The 22,447-nt window shown below is 37.2% G+C and overlaps 1 protein-coding gene and 1 long non-coding RNA gene across 3 annotated transcripts in view; one reads left to right on the top strand and one right to left on the bottom strand.

The window, feature by feature from the left end:
- abtb3a (ankyrin repeat and BTB domain containing 3a) overlaps nucleotides 1-22,330 on the top strand; it is a 175,340-nt gene extending 153,010 nt beyond the window's left edge. For both annotated transcript variants that reach the window (XM_087786554.1, XM_087786552.1), the window contains 10 exons: nucleotides 533-626; nucleotides 3,604-3,739; nucleotides 10,724-10,959; nucleotides 11,803-11,981; nucleotides 12,179-12,284; nucleotides 14,589-14,691; nucleotides 14,823-14,904; nucleotides 16,273-16,341; nucleotides 16,417-16,530; nucleotides 18,143-22,330. In XM_087786554.1, coding sequence (XP_087642680.1) covers nucleotides 533-626; nucleotides 3,604-3,739; nucleotides 10,724-10,959; nucleotides 11,803-11,981; nucleotides 12,179-12,284; nucleotides 14,589-14,691; nucleotides 14,823-14,904; nucleotides 16,273-16,341; nucleotides 16,417-16,530; nucleotides 18,143-18,373 — 1,350 coding nt within the window. In that variant the 3' untranslated portion in view covers nucleotides 18,374-22,330. The remainder of the gene's footprint in view (nucleotides 1-532; nucleotides 627-3,603; nucleotides 3,740-10,723; nucleotides 10,960-11,802; nucleotides 11,982-12,178; nucleotides 12,285-14,588; nucleotides 14,692-14,822; nucleotides 14,905-16,272; nucleotides 16,342-16,416; nucleotides 16,531-18,142) is intronic.
- On the bottom strand, nucleotides 16,218-18,280 carry LOC148083362 (uncharacterized). The gene is made up of 3 exons (XR_015710738.1): nucleotides 18,166-18,280; nucleotides 16,387-16,512; nucleotides 16,218-16,292 (listed from the first exon to the last, which is right to left on the bottom strand). It is a non-coding gene; the product is annotated as an uncharacterized LOC148083362 (long non-coding RNA).
- Nucleotides 22,331-22,447: the final 117 nt, after the last annotated feature.

Here is a 22,447-nt window from a genome sequence, read left to right as displayed (position 1 = left end):
CTCTAATTTAGTTTAAAACTTTCCTTGGAATGGGACAAAGAGCCTATTGTGGTAAGATAATAAGAAAAAGTTAGTTGGTCTACAACCGTTCTTGGTCTTAAGGGTTGGTCCGAACACAAAACAGTTCCTGGCAGTCGTTTGGGGCCAAAGAGGAACTCTGTAGGACCCCTGTAATCAAAATAAATACACACATTTCAGTTGAGGTGGTGTCAGGGAGTACTCCAGTCAAAAAAATATGTGTAGATGTCCGACTTATAACCTCGATTCTAGGGGGAGTAACGCCGTGGCACCCCGACATAAATCAGTCAAAGGATCTTAGAAAACCACGTACTACTGTTTTGTCAGTTTTCCTCAACATTTACTATCTGTTGTGTAGCAGACGTCAAAACAAGCCAAGCTTGGTTGGTGTATTTGTTCCCTGAGGCAAAGTTGATCTTTCCAAGGTTGTTGTTTTCATCATTATACCGACAATAACATCCCGCTCTTCTCTTCTCCCGCTTTTTTTTTTTTCCTACTCTCCCGGTATCTCCAGTTGCTTCTGGATAATTGTGCCAACGTGGAGGGTTCCCTGCAGGAGGGAGCCGAGAACTACACGGAGACGCCGCTTCAGCTGGCAGCCGCTGCAGGTATCCCCGTCACCGTTTGTACACTCCTGACCCCAGCGTTATTGTTCTTGATAAAGCGTGGAATGGATTTGACGCTCTCGAAGCTTGCCTCACCAGAAGGTGTTCTCACACCCAATTAATCTGCCACCCCCAATTATATCACATCACGAAGCAGCCACGTGTATTCATGTCCACCAGGTACTTATAAATAGATTTGGTTTATGACATCATTGGGGCCACCGAGCTGTTTATTCCCATTGTTTTTCGAAAAAAGAAGGAATATTCATGAGGATATCTTTGAGTAATATATATGAACCCAGATAAAAGTAAATGTGAAACACATGTATATGGATCGTTTAGACTATTGTAAAAGTTCATTTTCGTGTCTAAACAAGAAGGATCTGTCTCGCCTGCAGTTAATACAAAACTCTGCAGTGAGAATTCTGACCCGCTCTAGTAGAAGAACTCACATTTCCCCCGATGCTTAAAACCCTTCATTAGAGATTTTTATTTGTGCTTTTCCCTGATTTTCTGGGACTCTTTTAAAGTATATATTAAACCGTATTGTTTTTGATTGAAGCGCTTTGTGACCCTGGTCTAGAAAGACACTTTACTAATAACCTTTACCTTCTTACTAAGATTAAATTAAAATCATAAAACATTTAATGACTGCATTTATTTATATAGTTAAAAATGAAATAATCAGGTGGAGACCCATTACTTTTTACTTTCGATTTAAATTTAAAAAAGGAAAAGTGCATTATTGGTTACAAATAAACGGCATTAGGAACATTATGAAACCACATTATGTCGACCATTTATTAACCATCAAGGACCGATTACCGTCCAGATGTAAACAAGTCCATTTTGATAACCTGAGAGCGATAAGAAGGTGCGGATACTTCTGCCACGGCAACGCGTGATTAAAAGATGTTCCCTCGGTTAATGAATTCAACTTTAAGCCATTAGTTTGCAAATTATGCATGTCATTTTGCTAATGACTGGCCGCTAGCTGTTGAGTCGACAGGTTTTGTCGGGGTATTCCTGCCCATAAAATCTGTAGGAAATAAATATTAAAAAATGCTTAAGTTAGTTTTGTTTTTTTGTTATAAATGTACCAAACCTACATTTATTTTCATCTTTTGTAAATTTAAACGGAGCTCACCTGTTTTTGTCTACGTCTTAATCTAAAAAGACTCTTAAAAACATCCAAACACCTCTGTACTGTTCGAATGTAACGTCCATCTTGTATTATAGACTCAACACAAGGAATTTTTCCTTATAAACATTAAAAAAAAAAGTCAATATTTGGAGCTTGTTTGCTAAACTAACCCTTTAAGGTTTGACCATGTGAATATTTTGAGTTTTATTTCCAAACTTCCATTATTAAAAGGTGCTGGTATTGACGTTTTGATGAGACTTCATGAAACAGTTGATGAGGTATCATGATACAGTGTCTTCATTTTGAAAGGCCACTAGATGGCACTCTCTGCTTTATAATGTTTGACTCTGATCTATTGATTCAATGAATTCTGGCATCATTTTTAAATACTAGTGGTCTTTCAAAAATAGCGCTTTATTGAAACCTTGGGGAAAATTCCTTTGAGTAATTAGGATTCTTACAGAGAAGAAACTTCTCACTGATCAATAAGAGCCTGATCAAGAAATAAAGAAAAATATATAAGGGTATGAATAAGGATACTGTGACTCAGAACAAGTGCAGTGGAAGGGACATTTTAATACAAAATGACAGTAAAAAATGATGAGATTCTAAAAGATTCCAATGGTGTGATGATGGAATAAGAAGTCCAAAGCTCAAGCAAAAAGTCCAGAATACTGAGGGGCCAGAAGTGATCGAGAGGAACCAAAAAAACCTGAACAACTAAAGAGAGAAAACAGGTTTTGGACAAGGAGGAAAAAAAACTAAAAGGCACAGACATGGCAGTAAAATAAGGGTAAACCAGGAGAGAATCAACACAGAGACATTCCTAAAAAAAAAAAAAAGGTTACACTTGTGAGTACAAAGTGAGCTGCGACACACCATGAGGTGCTGGAGAGAAGCTCTGATGCTGAACAAGGTGTCGTGGCTTTTAAGCTCAGCAGGAAGCAATCAGGGGAAGATTGTCCTCAGGTGCTGATCGTGCCGGGCTCCTTCAAGAGCCACAGACCAGGGGCCTCATGTGCTAGGAAATGCATGGATTGACGGATGTACATTCAGAAGTATGAATCCAAGCACATGTAATTTTTACATCAAAACCAATGTTGAATACAGCAAAAATGTTTAAATCCCTGTCAACCCCATTGAAAAAAACCTGTGATTCCCATTTCTGACTTATTGACACGAATACTTTACTTACGAAGACGATTAGGGGCTTGTTTGAAACAACTTAAAATGAAGTTTAATGAGAACAAAAGTCACTCCCATGTTTCAAATGTTGAAGTCTTCCTCTCCAAGATGCAGTAAGTCCCTCATCGTGACCATGTTTTGAACTTTATAAAGTCGTCTGAGGTCTGAAATCTGGGCGAACAAGAGGTTACGAGAGCCATTATGAGGTAATAATGGCTTCACTCCTCCTCCAGCCATCTCAAATCCCGCCCCGCTTTGTTCATACAACAAGTCCATATGAGGTGGAGACTTTTGGGATTGATGACTCGCAGTGACAAACCACGATGCTTATCCAATCACGGCAGAGGCGGTAAACAAGATTTTACCTCCAGAAAAACTACTTTTCTTTAGGTGTATTAAAAACTGAATGGGTATCTAGACAAAAAAATCGGCAAACTATTTCAATTAGTCTTAAAGCTTACCCTAAAAAATTTAACCTTTTTAAACAGTTTTTAAATCGTAATTAATCACAGCCATGACTGAGATTAACTCAATTTGTTTTTTAATAAACAGAACTATATCATTGAGACTCTGATGCTCTGATGCCAGTGGTGGAAGTACCAGAATATTACTTTATCGCCTGCAATTTAATTTCTGTTTTCTGTCGTTCAGGTAACTTCGAACTGGTTAGTCTTCTTCTGGAAAGAGGCGCAGACCCCATGATCGGAACCACGTGTCGAAACGGCATCTCGTCGGCCCCCCTCGGAGACATGAACTCGTTCAGCCTGGCAGCTGCACACGGTCACAGGTAACGTCGGCCCAGATCGCTGGATCACCGCGCCATCGATCCATGAACACATTTTTCAATTTACTCCTCCCCGAAATCCATAAAGCGCTCGCGATGCCAGACATCTCAGTTTACCTGTCGGTCAGCCGGGCCGATGATAAGCCATGTAATGAATTTCCAGAGCCTGTGGCTACGGCTTGACAGAACAAGATACGGCTCATTGAAATTCCGGGCAGCGAGCGCTCTCAGGAAGTCAAGTGGGCGGCAAACAAGTTAAGCAAATGAGCATTATTAGGACAATTAATGAGAGAATTACGCAGCCGCTGATATAACAGAAACACTTCCCAGGGGCTTCAAGTATGATTATAATTTATCTTAAAACTGTTATGATCTTATCCCTTAAATCAGTTCTACGTCAGTGTTTAAAGGGATAGTTCACCCAAAACATATCCTCCTCATCCAAAAAGACACAAACAAATCATCCAAATACCTCTTTACTGCTATTTTGTAACGTCAACAAGGAATTGTTCGAGATAAAATTAAACAAGTCTATATTATAAGCTTGTTTTAGTGGATGTTGCTAGGCTAGCTGCTAGGCCAGCTCCATCTTTGTTCAAAAATAACACACTTAAAAAGATCCAAATGCTTCCATCCTGCTTATTTTGTAATGGTTCTTGTAATGATGCCTCGAAAAGAGGTATTGTTTGGAAAAAAGCATCAGACAGGTTCATATTTTGAGCTTGTTTGTTGCAGAAGCTAAAAGGCTAACATGCTACACAGACAGGAAACCCTCCAGTGTAGACAGAAGACACTGGGAGCTCGCACGATATTTACCTGGTGGAGATTAAGTTCCCTTCACTAGCGTTAAATGGACATACATTTCTCTGACAATAACCCCAAACCTCAGTCGACAGACTCGACATTTACGTCGACGTTTAAACTACACATAAATGTAAGATCTTATCAAACTACCTAAACTCTTTCCGCGAAGGTTCTCGTTTATCAAGGCCGTGGTTATCCAAGACCTATAGTCAGCAGCATAAACTCGGTCACATACGACGTGGCTGAACATTTGGCTACCATCCTAGCCACCCTTTAAAGTTTTTTGAGTATTGTTTTGATTGTTTAAGCGCTTTGTGACCCTGGTCTCGAAAAGCGCTATATAAATAAATATTACTTACTTACTTACTTACCCTTGTTGGCAACTACAGCCACCATGTTATGAATTCCCAGGACTTCGCCTAGAAAATCAAGGACATCACGCTGGACTCGATGATTTCTAATGATGTCACTTAACTTTTTTTCCGGCATTCCCACGACGGAGGCCGTTCAAGCAGTAAGGAAACGATTAGTAAAAGACAGGGTCGAACCTCTGCAGGATCGAACCAAGCTCTCCGCAGAACACGTCTGCATGTTAATGGATTTTTGCCTTAACACTACTTACTTCCATTTCAGAGAGCGCCATTACAGACAGAAACATAGATGGATGGATAGATACAACTTTATTGATTCCTCTAGAGGTCTTATTCGGGAAATTGTTTTTCCAGACAGCATACAGCAACACAGACGATAGATTCATAAAGAACAAGAACAAAGTGAAATAAAAAGAAAGTGCAAGATTACACAATCTAAGTCTCAAGAACATAGAGCAAAGAAAAATAACAAAGAAAAAGGATACAAAGATTAACATGGAATATCATCATCTTTCCTCTCCACTCCTGCACCCAAACTCAGAATGAAACAGTCTAATAAGACGAGGAATGAATGGGTCCCTGAGTCTATTAGTGTTGCATCTTGGGAGGAACATTGGTGCTCCATCTACTTCTCTGCTCACTGATGCGTGTTCAGAGGATGACTGTCATCATCCATGATGGACAGTAGTTTGTCCAGTGATCTCCTCTCAGCAACTGTCACCAGTGAGTCCAGCTTCATGCCAACCACAGAGCCAGCCTTTTCTGATCAACCTGTCCAACCTGTTGAAACTCCTCCTGGACACATTCCCACCCCAACACACCACAGCATAAAACACTGGCCACCACAGACTGGTAGAACATCCAGAGGAGTTTCCTGCAGATGTTAAATGAATCGGAGCCTCCTCAGAAAGTACAGTCTACTCTGAACTTTCTTATACACATGGTCTGTGTTGCAGGACCAGTCCAGTTTACTGTCCAGCCACAAACCGAGGTACTTATAGTTATCAACTATCTCCACCTCGTCACCTCTGATGGACACTGGACGTGGCTTTGTCCTGGACCTCCCAGAGACCAAGATCGGATCGTCTTTGAGGTGTTCAGTTGCAACTGGTTCCTCTCACTCAGCTCGGAGTTGTAGAAGAAGTCCGAAGTATATATGGTGAAGAGAAGAGGGGCCAGTACTAGTCCCCTGAGGTGCTCCTGTACTGCACACCACAGTGTCAGACGTAATGTCCTTCAGCTTGACATACTGTGGTCGATCAGTGAGATAGTCCGAGATACAGGAGACCAGACCAGGGTCCACATTGCATCTGTGTCAGTTTGTCGTGGAGCAGAGTGGGCTGGATGGTGTTAAAGCCACTGGAAAAGTCCGGGAACAGGATCCTCACTGAACCACTTCCTCTATCCAGGTGGGAGTAGGTCCGATGCAGGAGGTGAAGGATGGCATCTTCTACTCCAATTTACCCAGACTGTTTACCCAGCACATCAACATGCTGGACCAAAAGATTAACCTCTCAGCCTTCCTGGACTGCGCAGTACACATGGAGACAGTAGGGGGACCTTATTATTTAACTCGCAACACAACCCCTTAGAACCCAAACTGGGTCAGAACTCTTCGGGCTGAGAGTGTCCCCAAGAGAAGGGAAGTTAAGATTAAAGAACAAGACCACGTTAGAAAGGTACCTGTGGATACCCTTAGTGTGCCTTGATATATGACTTTAAAATAATAATAAATGTAATATATACAACTTTAATCTCATAATTAACGTCATGTAATCCAACCCTATGCATTTTTTAATGGCTACGTTAATCGTACGTGTAGGAAGTCACAATTTGAACATGAATTTTGTTTATATTCAGAATATCAACAAGTTGAAAGGCTGCAACAGCAGTTCCAGGTAAAGTTTTACCTTACCTTACAGTCCTAAATCAGCTCCTTTGATATATATATATTATATATTTATATATAAAATAAATGTGTTAACCGTCACTTAACCAGAAAGATAGTTTTAACTTACCTTACAGTCCTAAATCATCTCCTTTGATATATATATATTATATATTTATATATAAAATAAATGTGTTAACCGTCACTTAACCAGAAAGATAGTTTTACCTTACCTTACAGTCCTAAATCAGCTCCTTTGATATATATATATTATATATTTATATATAAAATAAATGTGTTAACCGTCACTTAACCAGAAAGATAGTTTTACCTTACCTTACAGTCTTAAATCGTCTCCTTTCATATATACTGTATATATTATATATTTATATATAAAATAAATGTGTTAACCGTCACTTAACCAGAAAGATAGTTTTACCTTACCTTACAGTCCTAAATCATCTCCTTTCATATATATATATTATATATTTATATATAAAATAAATGTGTTAACCGTCACTTAACCAGAAAGATAGTTTTACCTTACCTTACAGTCCTAAATCAGCTCCTTTGATATATACTGTATATATTATATATTTATATATAAAATAAATGTGTTAACCGTCACTTAACCAGAAAGATAGTTTTACCTTACCTTACAGTCCTAAATCAGCTCCTTTGATATATATATATTATATATTTATATATAAAATAAATGTGTGAACCGTCACTTAACCAGAAAGATAGTTTTACCTTACCTTACAGTCCTAAATCATCTCCTTTCATATATATATATTATATATTTATATATAAAATAAATGTGTGAACCGTCACTTAACCAGAAAGATGGTTTTACCTTACCTTACAGTCCTAAATCATCTCCTTTCATATATATATATATTATATTTATATATAAAATAAATGTGTTAACCGTCACTTAACCAGAAAGATAGTTTTACCTTACCTTACAGTCCTAAATCAGCTCCTTTGATATATATATATTATATATTTATATATAAAATAAATGTGTTAACCGTCACTTAACCAGAAAGATAGTTTTACCTTACCTTACAGTCCTAAATCATCTCCTTTGATATATATATATTATATATTTATATACAAAATAAATGTGTTAACCGTCATTTAACCAGAAAGATAGTTTTACCTTACCTTACAGTCCTAAATCAGCTCCTTTCATATATATATATTATATATTTATATACAAAATAAATGTGTTAACCGTCATTTAACCAGAAAGATAGTTTTACCTTACCTTACAGTCCTAAATCAGCTCCTTTCATATATATATATTATATATTTATATATAAAATAAATGTGTTAACCGTCACTTAACCAGAAAGATAGTTTTACCTTACCTTACAGTCCTAAATCAGCTCCTTTGATATATATATATATTATATTTATATATAAAATAAATGTGTTAACCGTCACTTAACCAGAAAGATAGTTTTACCTTACCTTACAGTCCTAAATCATCTCCTTTGATATATATATATTATATATTTATATACAAAATAAATGTGTTAACCGTCATTTAACCAGAAAGATAGTTTTACCTTACCTTACAGTCCTAAATCAGCTCCTTTCATATATATATATTATATATTTATACATAAAATAAATGTGTGAACCGTCACTTAACCAGAAAGATAGTTTTACCTTACCTTACAGTCCTAAATCAGCTCCTTTGATATATATATATTATATATTTATATATAAAATAAATGTGTTAACCGTCACTTAACCAGAAAGATAGTTTTACCTTACCTTACAGTCCTAAATCAGCTCCTTTCATATATATATATATATATTATATTTATATATAAAATAAATGTGTGAACCGTCACTTAACCAGAAAGATAGTTTTACCTTACCTTACAGTCCTAAATCAGCTCCTTTCATATATATATATATTATATTTATATATAAAATAAATGTGTTAACAGTCACTTAACTGGAAAGATAGTTTTACCTTACCTTACAGTCCTAAATCAGCTCCTTTGATATATATATATTATATATTTATATATAAAATAAATGTGTGAACCGTCACTTAACCAGAAAGATAGTTTTACCTTACCTTACAGTCCTAAATCAGCTCCTTTCATATATACATATTATATATTTATATATAAAATAAATGTGTTAACCGTCATTTAACCAGAAAGATACTTCTCAGAGTCAAACCCACCACTTACTGACTTGTCACGTCCGATCAAACGGTCTCACGAGCAGGATCCCATGTTACGTTGCTCTTGGCATCCGGACCGGTTCTCTCCTCGCGGAGCAGATGGTGCAGTGATGCATCGACGCAGGCTCAGACCACGCTGAATATGTTCCCCGCTCGTGCGAGCGGAGAGTCTGTTAGTGCCGCCTCATTGGTGCGGCTGCTGCGAGATTGGGATTGATGTTGTCATCGTCGACGCTCGGGTATCACTCTTCGTTTCTGAACCTGGATGGAGGAGCCGTTTAGGAAGATGTTGACTCGAAATATCATGGTGGAAGGAAAAGACTTTCAAAACCACTGGACACTTTCAAGATGCTGTTACTTTACTGTGATCACGTCATAGTTTATCATTTCCTGCCAAGTGCAGAAAACATGTGTCTCATTATGATATTGCTCATAACAAAGTTCTATTCATGACATTGGAGACCTTCAGCACGTGTAGTCGATCCATATGAGCTGCAGACACTGAGATCATGATGAAAAAGTATGAAGATGCAACATAATGTTATATGTTCCTCAAATGCTTTGACTACAGTTGGCTTAGTTCGGACATGGATCTGTATCTATGTGTGATTGTGTGTGTGTGTGTGTGTGTGTGTGTGTGTTTGTGGCCATGTGTTTCTGAGTGTGTGTGTGTGTGTGTGTGTGTGTGTGTGTGGTCATGTGTGCATGTGTTTTTGTATGTGTGGTCATGTGTCACTGTTTGTGTGTGTGTGTGGTCATGTGTTTCTAAGTGTGTGTACGTACGTGTGTGTGGTCATGTGTGCATGTGTGTGTGCATGTGTGTGTGCATGTGTGTTTTTGGGTGTTTGCGTGTGTGTGTGTGTTTTTTTTTGTGTGTGTGTGTGTGTGTGTGTGTGTGTGTGTGTGTGTGGTCATGGGTTCCTGTGTATGTGTGTGTGCGTGTGCATGTGTTTATGGACATGTGTGTGTGTGGTTATGTGTTTCTGTGTGTGTGTGTACATGTGCATGTTTGTCTGTGTGTGTGTGTGTGTGCATGTGTTTATGGACATGTCTGTGTGTGTGTGTGTGTGTGTGGCTATGTCTTTCTGTGTGTGGTAATGCCCATGTGTTTGTGTGTATGTATGCACATGTCTGTGTGTATGTTTGTGTTTTTTTGTGTGTGTATCTACATGTGATCATAGCTGTATCTGTGTGCATGTTCGTGTGCATATATGCTTGTGTGTATCTATCTTGGCACATGTTAGTTTTTAATGTGTGCACACACGTGTATGTGAGTCTTCTTCTGTGTGCAGGTCTGTGTGTGCACATGTGTGTATATGTGCTGTGTGTGTGCATGCCTTTTTGTGTGTGTGATGTTGAGACTTAAAGTATTTTTACCGACACTTGTGTGTGTATGTGTGTGTCATCCGCTTACTCAAATCCGTTCTTTTGTGTGTGTGTATGCGTGTGTGTGAGTTTGTGTATATGTGTGTAGGTTTGTGCATCATTTTGCATTATGCATTTTGTAATAAAAACACACTTTTCAGAAACGAGAACTCGCTGATTTATTCATTTCTGCTCATTTAAAGATGTTTTATATTCGCTCAGAGCTTCTCTGCAAATGTTTGACCTCAGGACACTCTCATGTTTCACTTTCCTCTTCTTCTGCTCTCCAGTCAGGTCGCTCTTTTACCTTTTCGTGACCGAGTTGAATTCTTTTTTTTTTTCCCCAGGAACGTGTTCCGGAGACTACTCTCCCAGTCGGAGAAGGACAAAGGGGACGTCCTGTCCCTGGAGGAGATCCTGGCCGAGGGTTCGGATCCCAGAGAGAAGAGTTTGCAAGCCAACGGCGGCACCATCAGTGGGACCCTGAGAACAGGAAAGGCCAAGCTGAGAGCCCTGAGGGAGGCCATGTACCATAGTGCAGAGCACGGCCATGTGGACATCACCATTGACATCCGCAGCTTAGGTCAGATTTACTAATTCATGCATCGCGATGCTCTCTGGCGCCCCCCGGCTGTTCTCGGAGATCTGTCCTGTCCGTCACTGTCCGTCACTGCAGCTCATTCTGCGACGTCATTGTATCTGTGGTGTCGACAGCTGGGTTTTAAAAAAACAAACAAAAAAACAATGTCTTTGGAAGCATCCTTTAGATCAGTGGTCCCCAACGGTACCGGCCGCACAGAAGGGAAACAAAAATTATGTTCCATTGATTATTACTACCTGGAAGTTGTTTTTATTTAGAAATAGAAAACTGATTTTCTCTGAAATAACATGAGCCTGTGACTCAAAAAACATAAACTCTAGAAACATAAACATGCTCACGATTTGGACCAAAGTCTCTAAAAGCTACACACATACAGAACGACATCGTCGGCATACAGTGGAATATCCACTTTCTAACCACTTCCATCGGTCCATCTGTGAGTATAATCCTGACATTGAACCGGTTCCGGCAGTACCAAAAAAAAAAAGAGTTGGGGACCCCTGCTTTAGATCAACGCCATTATGACCAGTTTATGCTGGTTTTTCATTGGCTACCGATCACAGATGCTAAACTTCATATATGGGGCCTGGAGCTGAGCCAGAACCTCCTTCAATCTGACCAGGTGAAAAGTGGGAATCATGATATAAATGTCAAACTCATTTCATTGTCCAGTACCTCCCCTACCCTCCTCATCATGCTGTCACCCCCCCCCCCCCCCCCAGCTCTCACTAAACCCCGGTGGAAACATGGTCGGTTCCCCTCCCTTGTCCCCGGACCCTTAACCTGTATTCACAGTTTGTTTGTTTTTTTTCATTCTATTCCCAGGCGTTCCGTGGAAGCTGCACACGTGGCTGGAGTCCCTGCGTACCTGCTACATCCAGAACAGACGGCCGCTGATCCAGGGTCTGCTCAAGGACTTCAGCTGCATACAGGAGGAGGAGTACACGGAGGAGCTCATCACCCACGGCCTGCCACTCATGTTCCAGATCCTGCGCTCCAGCAAGGTTTCTGACCTTTTTATTGAACCTTCCTGTGAACAAAACATCCGACGGAATTAAAAGATCCACTCTGGGATTACTGGGATTAGATCGCAGTCACAAAACTCTTTATTGGAATGTGAATTCCAGATAATATTCGCATATATTTGCAGCAAATCGTTGTCGCCTTCCAAACTGTGACGCTGTTGTGTGTCCGTTCACAGAACGAAGCCATCAGTCAGCAGCTGTCCGTCATCTTCACGCAGTGTTACGGACCCTTTCCCATCCCCAAACTGACGGAGATCAAGAGGAAGCAGACTTCACGCCTGGGTAGAACTTCTTCCTCCTTTAATGGTCGATGTTAAGATTCACTTGTTTTACAGGCCGTTCTATGGAAGAAGTTTTGATTCCTCTTAAAATGTTTTTTTGTCTTTTTTTTGTTTATTTACAATTAACATGGGAAAAAAAAGCACTTGGTAAGTAAGTAAGTAAGTAATTTTTATTTGGATAGCGCTTTTCCAGACCAGGGTCACAAAGCGCTTAAACAATCAAAGAAATATTCAATAAAGTATATACTTTAAAGTTCAAGATAAAACTGTTAACACAACAGAAGTTCCAGAAAATCAAGGAAAAGCCTGAACAAATAGAAACGTCTTAAGATGTTTCTTGAAGGAGTCAGTAGATCATCAAACACAGAAGAAGATCGTTCCAAAGCTTAGGAGCAACAGCCTGGAAGGATTTCTCTCCTCTGGTCCTGAACCGTGTTCAGGAACCATCAGTAGATTCTGATCCACAGACCTCAGAGCCCGAGCTGGGGTGTAAGTCTGGATCAGATCACTGATGTAAGGAGGAGTCTGACCATGAATAGATCTGAAAGTAACAACCAGCATTTTCAAAATGATCCTGAAAGAAACTGGCAGCCAGTGAAGAGTTTTAAGGATCGGAGAAATGTGAGTTCTTCTACTAGAGCGGGTCAAAATTCTCGCTGCAGAGTTCTGAATCAACTACAGGCGAGACAGATCCTTCTTGTTAAGACATGAAAACAAACTGTTACAATAGTCCAGACGAGAAGAAACAAACGCATGGATTATAAGCTCCAGATCATGTTCCAACAACATTTTCCTAAGTTTAGAGATTTTTCTCAGTTGACAGAAACACTTTCTGGTCAGTTTTCTTCAGTGTTGAACTAGAGACATGTCTTTGTCAAATACGACACCCAGGTTTCTCAGGCTCAGTTTGACAGACTGACTTAAATCACCCAAGTACTGACTCTACCCTGGAACCTTATCATCAGGAGCAATAACCAGAGTTTCAGTTTTGTCCACATTTAGCTGCATCATTCAAATGATGTGTTGCAATTAAACTGCTGCTAGATGGCAGCAGTCATGACCTCGTCCTTTGTAGCTAAAATAACATTTAAATCCCGGCGATGACTGAGGATGAGAGGATACAGTCGACTCAAGCTTTTAAAGCTGATGTTTGTACATATTTTGGTTTCAAAACAAATTAAAGCAGTTTCTACTGGTGATGGTCTGATGAAGCTTCATGAAGCAGTGTCATTATTTTCAGAGTCCACTAGATGGCGGTCTGTGCACTATATTCCTCTGTTTTTAACCACCTACTGAACTCCAAACAACATGACAGTGTTTCATGAAGCAACACCAGATTCAAGTCCTCGACAATACTACAAGTATATGCTTGTTTCTACGGTATCGCAATATATCGCAATATATTTTATCGTTGCCATTTTATGGTAATACAATCGATGGGTTGATGAAGCTTCATGAAGCAGTGTCATGTTGTTTAGAGGTCAGGTGGTGCCATCAGTTTAAAAATGATTTAATGTATCATAAGAACATATTTTAGTATTATACTTAAAAACATCTTTTTCCTATAGTTATTTTGCAAATTTAACTTGTTTATTTTGTACCTAATATAAGACAAGATACACGTGTATTCTTCAAACAGTGGTTACATTTGACAGTTACATCAGCAAAGATCACAGAATTATATACAAAAAACAGCATTTATTGAACAAGTAATGTACATATTGCAGAATAAATAATGATAAAAACTATATTTCCATATTAGCTGACTTAAGAACAACTTTATTACATTCATCAAACAAGAACAACTTTTTAAAAGGTTAATACATTTGGCATCAAATTATTATTATTTGCAATTTTGCAGTATTTCCAAAACGATTATTTGTAAATCGTTTTGTAAAGCGACTGACACTAGTCTAAGTATATAATGTGGAAGGCAAATGTAATTATTCTCGCCTCTGCGGTTGACCTTTGAATCATGGGAAGAAACTTTTTTTTTTTGCAGCTGCAGTCTCGAATCGTTCCAATGTTATTTGGCGCCATCTAGCGTTCGCAATCTTAAACGTCAAGTTCGAGCATCCATTTTTCATTTTTCTCCAGGGAAGCTCATCAATAATTAAAAATTCCAAATGACTTCTCCAGACATTCTTTGAGGCACAGAAAATTACTTTCGTGTCCGCGAGGAGATGATAAAGTGTTATTCTGAACGGTTTAGTTAGTGATGCATTGCTGCCGGAGTTATTGATGAGTTCATTATCAGAGTCGCTTACAAATGTTTTCTCTTTCAACTCCGTGTTTTTTTTCTCAGATCCTCATTTCCTCAACAACAAGGACATGTCGGACGTGACGTTCCTGGTGGAGGGGAAGCCATTTTATGCACACAAGGTCCTGCTCTTCACAGCGTCGGCCAGGTGACCCTTTTTAAGTCAATTAAATAATTTAATTAAACTACAGCTGACATTTTCTTTTTCGAAACAAGTGCTTTTCACTACAAGAAATAAAGAAATAAAGAAAAAATGTACAACTTTTCTTCTTGTTCCAGGTTCAAGTCGCTCCTACAGAACAGACCGGCGGCCGAGAACACCTGCATCGAGATCAGTCACGTCAAGTACAACATATTTCATGTAAGATTGTTGAAAGAAACTGGTCGAACCTGATGTTAACTTGACTCAGAGAGTCTTCCAAGGTTAAAGGAAATGTTATCACAACACATCATGATATAAGCTACTGGTAAATTATACTTTTAATACTTATTATTAATCATTATTTGATGTTTCGCAATGTTTATTATTGTTAAATGCTTCTTTCAAAACACCCCAAATAATGATTTTCTTGTAATTATTCAATTTAGCATTTGTGTTTCAAATTTGAAAAAAGTATTAGTTCCAGAAGAAACAAGTAAATAAAAAACAAAGATGTGCAGGTTAATGAAACCAGGTAAATATTACATACATTGTATAATAAAAATGAACAAATTAAGGATAAATAGGACGAGGACACGGTAAACTTATTGTAGAGGTTTTTTTTGCTCACATTCATTCATTCATGGTCATATTGTTGGAATCATTTTACTTCCACCAGATGTCATTTTCCTCGACACCACCAAAGGTATCTCATAGTTCTTTAAAAATGATGGTTTTTACTTCACTGACAAAAAATAATTGGTGGTTTAAAGCTGCACTTTGCAGTCCCTTTAAACTAGGAGCTAAAGTGAATAGAAAAAAATGTTGATAGGAAAGTGGAAAATGGCTGGTGGGAAAAACTGTATTTTTATTATTGTTATTTATTTTGACCCTATTAAAAAGAGGACATTTGAGCTGATTCAACCAAGCTAAATGAAGAGTAATAACAAGAGCATTATACTAATGTGTATGTATGAAAGTATATAACTATTAACTCAAATTAATCTGTGAAAAAGAGGAAAAAGTAGAGAAGTAACTACTTTGAAATGTGGGATATTTGGAAACTTGACCGAAACTTTGTTTCTACTAAGCTTAAAATAACTATTAAATATTTGTAGATAAAGCTTTGTCGTGTTTATGAAGTCTGAAATCCTCCAACATGTCAATATTTATTTAAAACTATTTAAAATACAATTAATACTACATCCTTTTTATTTAACATTTTGCTGTAACTCTTAGTTTAAACATTTTTGAATCAAAGATTTTGTAAATAAAACAACTCTAGACTCCATAAAGAGTTAAATAATCATAAGTATGTTGTTTACTAAGACCAGTTTTCATCTAGTTCATGGAAGAACGGTTAAGTAATGCAACGACAAGATGAAAAGTCTCTGGAGTGCTGCTAATGGATTCGCACAGTGAGGGTTTATTTTTACGATCAAAAGAGTTTTTTCACAGTGTTGTGTTTTGTAAATGCCTCATTTATTGTAACAGAAAAATAATTTCACAGAGACACTGGACATATAAATGTAGAAGGATTTTTTATTTAGTATTGTCTGGGGTTTCAAAGGTTATTGCTCTTCATTCCAGCTGGTCATGCAGTACCTGTACTGTGGAGGCACCGAGTTACTGCACATACGCAACACTGAAGTGATGGAGGTGAGAAGAAGAAACATGTCAAACGTATGATCTCGTCTTCTATACCTCACTCGTGGTGTTGGTTCTCTCCGAAAGCTTCTGTCTGCAGCCAAGTTCTTCCAACTAGAAGCTCTTCAGAGACACTGTGAGATCATCTGCTCCAAGAACATCACCACAGAAACCTGCGTGGACCTGTACAAGCACGCGAGGGTGAGAAACCTGTTGAAATATGATCATGTGGAGAATGAGATTTGATACGTTGATAAAAAGGTAGAAGTCAGGAAAGTTTTATCAGATATTTATTCATTTATCTTTCTGCCATTTGTCATGTTTACCCATTTTTGATAGATATATTTCTGAATTATTTATTAAATTATTATTTATTTACAGTTGTATATATTTTACATTTATTACAAGATTAAAGTCTATTATAGTTTACATTTATTACAACATTTAAGTAGGGTATAGTTTACATTAATAACGAGATTAAAGTCATGTATATCTTACATTTATTACAAGATTAAGTTGTGTATATTTTAAATTTATTACAAGATTTAGTCTTGTATATTTTAAATGTATTACAAGATTAAGTTGTGTATATTTTACATTTATTACAAGATTAAAGTGTGTATATTTTACTTTTATTACAAGATTAAAGTTGTGTACATTTTACTTTTATTACGAGATTAAAGTTATGTATATTTAACATTTAATACGATAATAAAGTCTTGTATCTTTTACATTTATTGCAAGATTAATTGGTGTAATTCTTTACATTTAACAGATTAATTTGTGTATATTTTACATTTAATACAAGATTAAGTTGTGTAGATTTTACATTTATTACAAGATTAAAGTTGTGTATATTTTTAATTTATTACGAGATTAAAGTCGTTTATATTTAAAATGTATTTAACGAGAATAAAGTCGTGTATATTTTACATTTATTACATCATTTAATTTTATATAATTTAAATCTATTACAAAATTAAAGCCATGTATATTTTACATTCATGACGAGATTAAAGTTGTATATATTTTACATCTATTCCAAAATAAATTATTATATTTTTGACATTTATTACAAAATTAAAGTTCAGTGAATTTTATATTTATAACAAGATTAAAGTCGTATATATTTTACATTGATTATGATATTAATGTAGTATTTACATCATTCGACAAAATTAAAGTGGTTTGTATTAGATTTTGTGTGCAATTAAAGTTGTATATATTACATTGTTTACATGATCAAAGTACATATTACTTGAAAAATATATTCTTTGAGTGCCTTATACTCACTTATAAAGTAAGTAAGTAAGTAAGTAATATTTATTTATATAGCGCTTTTCGAGACCAGGGTCACAAAGCGCTTAAACAATCAAAACAATACTCAATAAAGTATATACTTTAAAGATCAAGATAATACTGAGAACAACACAGGAGTTCCAGAAAATCAAATAAAGCAGGGTTGTTTAAACTTATTTCAAAGACACATTTTTATAAGATTAGAAAAGCGCTCTACAAATATAAATGACTTACTAACAGGCTAATGCAAACAGTGACATCATAACCTAATCTTCAACCAGTTTAAGAAAAAGTTTTAAAACATCTTGAAGGAAGAAAAATACTTTCAGTATTAAGAGTTCGAATCGATGCTTCAGTCTCTTACAAATAAAAAAGATGCATATTTTAAATTCTCTTGTTGAATAACAGAGTTTACAAAAGTGACTGCAGGCCGAATTAAAAGTCACTTTTTTCTATTTGTAAAGTGGATTTTAAACTTCCGTCTGACCTCGTGCTCTCTCTCTCTCTTCTACAGTTCCTCGGCGCCGCCGAACTCACCGCCTTCATCGAGGGCTTCTTCTTGAAGAACCTGGTGCTGCTGATCGAGCTGGACGGCTTCAAGCAGCTCCTGTACGAGCCGGCGCCCCCGGAGAGTCCCGCCTCCAGCCCCGGGATCTGCTCCGACATCCTCCACGACCTGGAGAAGACTCTGGCGGCGCGCGTCCACTCCATCCACCTGTCCACCTCCAAGGGCTCGGTGGTGTGACGACGGCCGCCCCTGAACCCTTACACCCCACCCCACCACCACCCCACAACCCACCACACATCCTTGCCTGCAGAAGCTGTCGGAGGTGTCCCTTTAAGTCAGAGTCACATCCCTGCCGTTCCTGCTGATAGTTGAGCATGAAGCTACTTCAACAAAAAAAAAAAACAGCTTTTTTCATCCACGGATCCATATGTTTACAAGGCTCAGCAAAGTCAACTCAACAATATACAGTCGATATGATACACGTAGCAGATTTTAGGCGAGGCTTTTATTTTGTGGTTGCATTTCTCCGTAGATCTGGGGGGACACTGTGCTCTCTCTCCAGACGATCTATGCCCGAGGTCTTTAGACTCTTGTTCTGCATGACATCTCGACAGAAGAGCTGCCATGACGACGCTCCTTTATGCAGATCTTTTTTCTTTTTTTTTTTTCCTCCGAGAATCTCTTTCTGAAAGTGTAAATATAGACAAACTGTTCTTTTCTTTTTTCTATCGGAGCTCCATGATCATGAATCCCCCCCAGAAAACTTCTCTTCTTGTCTCCGGTCCTGCATGTTTGAATCCGTTGGTGTCGGTCCTACGTTTGGTTCTTTCGGCGTTTCTGTGTTGACCGTTTGTTCGGAAACCGATTGTTGATGTTAACGGTGTTTTTTCCGACTTGATTTCGCTCTGAAACAGGTTCTTAGAATATTTGCTTTTTTCAGTTCCATGAACCGTATTTGAATGGCAATAAGGAAGAATGACGACCTGTTGACATATTGTTTTCAAACTCATGGCCCCCGGGACCAAATCTGGTCCGCCACGTCATTTTAAGTAGTGATGGGTTGATGAAGCTTCATGAAGCGGTATCATGTTGTTAAGAGGTCAGTAGGTGGCGCCATCACTTTTTTAAATGATGTGATGTTTCATTAGAACATATTTTAGTATTATTATTAAAAACCTTTTTTTTTCTTATAGTTGTTTTTGCCAATTTGATGTTTCATTAGAACAGTTGTTCAAAACAGAGAAAAATTGTGTAGAGACCGCCATCTAGTGGACTCTGAAAATAATGACTACTACGTTACAGATTGCTGATGTCAGCAATTATAAAGAAAAATGACTAAAAAAAAAAACACTGATAGTTATGCTAGCATTAGCATCGACTGATTCAAACATAACATTGCGATGATACTTATAATTACTCTCAAATGAGTCCTGGTTATAGATAGTTAGCATTAGAATGAGTTTGGCCCCTCGCTTAGAACGTGATTAAGAATGTTGGCCCCTTGTCTCTAGATGAAGTCCATGTTAAAGGCAAGAAAAAAAGACTTTGAAATTATGAAAATACATTCATTTACAACTAAAAACTACATATTTATTTCTACTAGGTACAAAATTTAATACATATTTTCTTTTTGTGTTTATTTGTCTTTCTTTCCGTTAGCAAAACAATTCAAAAGGCTCTGAAAATATTTGAATAGTATGTTCGGGAAGCAATGACATAAGGAACAGATGATTGGTTTTCTGGACTCCATGTGTATAACAGAAGGTTTAGAATGAGGGGTTTCTTTTTCACTTGTATGGTTTATAGTCGCTGTTGTTCATGCGTCCAGCTTCTTTCAGAAGTACCTCAACAGAAGTTTTACTTTCATAAGATGCAGCTTATTATCAAATCACGGAAATGAATCAACTTCTTGTCTGTGACTAGTGATGAGCTGATGAAGCTTCATGAAACAGTGTCATGGTGCTTAGAGGTCAGTAGGTGGCGCCATCAGCTCAAAAATGACGTTATGTTTAATACAACTGGTAAAATAGTGCAGAGACCGCCATCTAGTGGACTCTAGTGGATAATGACACTGCTTCATGAAGCTTCATCAGACCATTACTTGTGTTGACAAAATTTGACGTTTTTATTTCATCAATATTGTTGGCTAAAATCTACTGTATTGGCCACATGTTGTTGTTTTTTTCTGAAATCAAACACGTTTTATGAATTTGTCTTGTCGATTTGATTGTATGCTGTGTTTTTTTTAACAGTAATGCGAAATGAGCTCCTTGGCAGAGGTATGCTCTGTCTCAGTGCTTTAATAGTGACACTCTATGTGAAATCTCGCGTCAAGATCAAATTGTGTTTTTCGTGGACTAGTATTCACGCTTCAACGTTTGAGAAAAGTTCAATCTTTTTTCTTACAAAACAGTCAAAGATTTTGTTAAAGCGCCCACACCATTGTTACCTGTATGAACAAGAAACACAATCTTATTAAGAAGTACAAACAAAAAGTACCGTTTATCATGTTTTCTGACCACAATCTAAACCGGTTCACACCAGTACCAAGTATTGAAGCTCCACTGTTGTCGAAAACTGGAGGCGAATCTCTTACACCTCATTATAGGATGTTGAGTAGAATATTATGCTACATTTTAATATCAGAAATGACTAAAAGTAGTGACATAATAAGTTATAAAGTTTCTTTAATATTTTTGTAAGCCTATCAGAAATGTTTTTCCCGCTCAGGGCACCTTATTAGTCCCACTAATGTTCTCTTAAAATAAATAATGGTGGAGCTCAGCAGCAGCCGCTGAAAGTAAAACCTTCAAGGGACCCTCGTCATGTATTACAGGTCATGGTAATGTTCTTGACTACTAAATGAGTATTTTAGGACTGATTCACAGGAAACTATTTAAAGCAAATGAATAATTTAAACAAGTAACTTTAGTCAATTTAATTTTTCTGATGTGCAAAATGTAGTGTTCTCTGCTAATCAAGAGGCTTTTAAATGGATCCATAAAAACACCAAAACAATGCATGTATATTTATAAAAATCTATTTAAATAAATAATCTACTCAAATAAATGATTTAATGGGCGGGCAAGAAAGGAGAATATACTAGAATTATTGAATTATATTCATATTTTCGTGAGTGTGGAAGCTCATCATCCCAAAAGGGTTTTAAGTTAGAAAAGTAAAATGTATTTTAAAGAATAAATAGAAAGAGTTTGTAAAAGAAAGTAGAGTCTAAATGTAGTGGATAAACTATATTTTAAGAAAGAGTGACAACATGTTGTAGCTGTAGATTCTAATAATTATAATACATGTTATTTTCTTACTTGTCTGATTCATTATCTTTCCACATCTATTTTTGTTTTACGAGAGATACAAATCTATATAAAGTATTTAAGCTTTAGAAACAGAAGCAATATTTCCATATTCATTATTTTGAGTAACAAAAGAGAGAGAGTTCTAAAATGTATCACCTGTTTTAAAAAAAAAAAGGATATTTTCGTGACAAGCTGGACGTTTCGTTTCTTCGTATCACAAACATCTATCTGCTGCTCGTCCTCAATGATCTTAACGCCACAGGTTTAAAGGGTGAATGTTGTTTTTAATTTATTCATGAGAGCACTTAAAAGATGCAAATAGTGTCTCGTCACAATGATGTCAAGCACTCTGTGTGCCGGTGTTGCTGTAGCCTCACGATCTGAAGCGTTTTTATTTATGACCGTCGAGCTCAGAGCAGCTTGAACAATAACTCGTGTGTCCAAATGCTACTGTTTCTAATCCACTGTTGCTTTGGAATTCAACACTGAATAACTGTAGGTCTGCATGGCTCTTCTTTAATGTTGTTGAGAATGTCTTTGTACAGTCAGTCCCCCCCCTTTACCCTTTGTTCATCTTGTTTGCCGGAACCTTTTTAATGTTTATTTTCCTGCTAATAACCAGCAAAAATTCTCTTGGACTGAACACATGCATGAGATCTGTCTAGATTTCACTGAGGACGTAGTTTAGATTTTTTCTTTTCTTTTCTTTTTCTAATGACCTGTATATTGTACAAAACGATAGCAACATAACAAGATATACAGAATATAAATGATATATGGTGTAAGAATGAAGGGGGGGTGAGTATAACAGCAAAGGGGAATGTTACACTTGTGCTGCAAGATTCCATGACATGTTTTTGTGGACAGCTAATAAATCACAAATTAAAAAATGATGATTTCCTGTCAGATTAATTTCTCTCCACACACTCGACGCTCCAAGCTATATTTCAAAACTATTGTAAGTAAGTAATTTTTATTTATATAGCGCTTTTCCAGA

Source organism: Callionymus lyra, chromosome 3 (genome assembly GCF_982586985.1).
Source record: "Callionymus lyra chromosome 3, fCalLyr1.hap1.1, whole genome shotgun sequence".
Lineage (NCBI taxonomy): Eukaryota > Metazoa > Chordata > Actinopteri > Syngnathiformes > Callionymidae > Callionymus > Callionymus lyra.
This window is presented reverse-complemented; position numbering and strand designations above follow the sequence as displayed.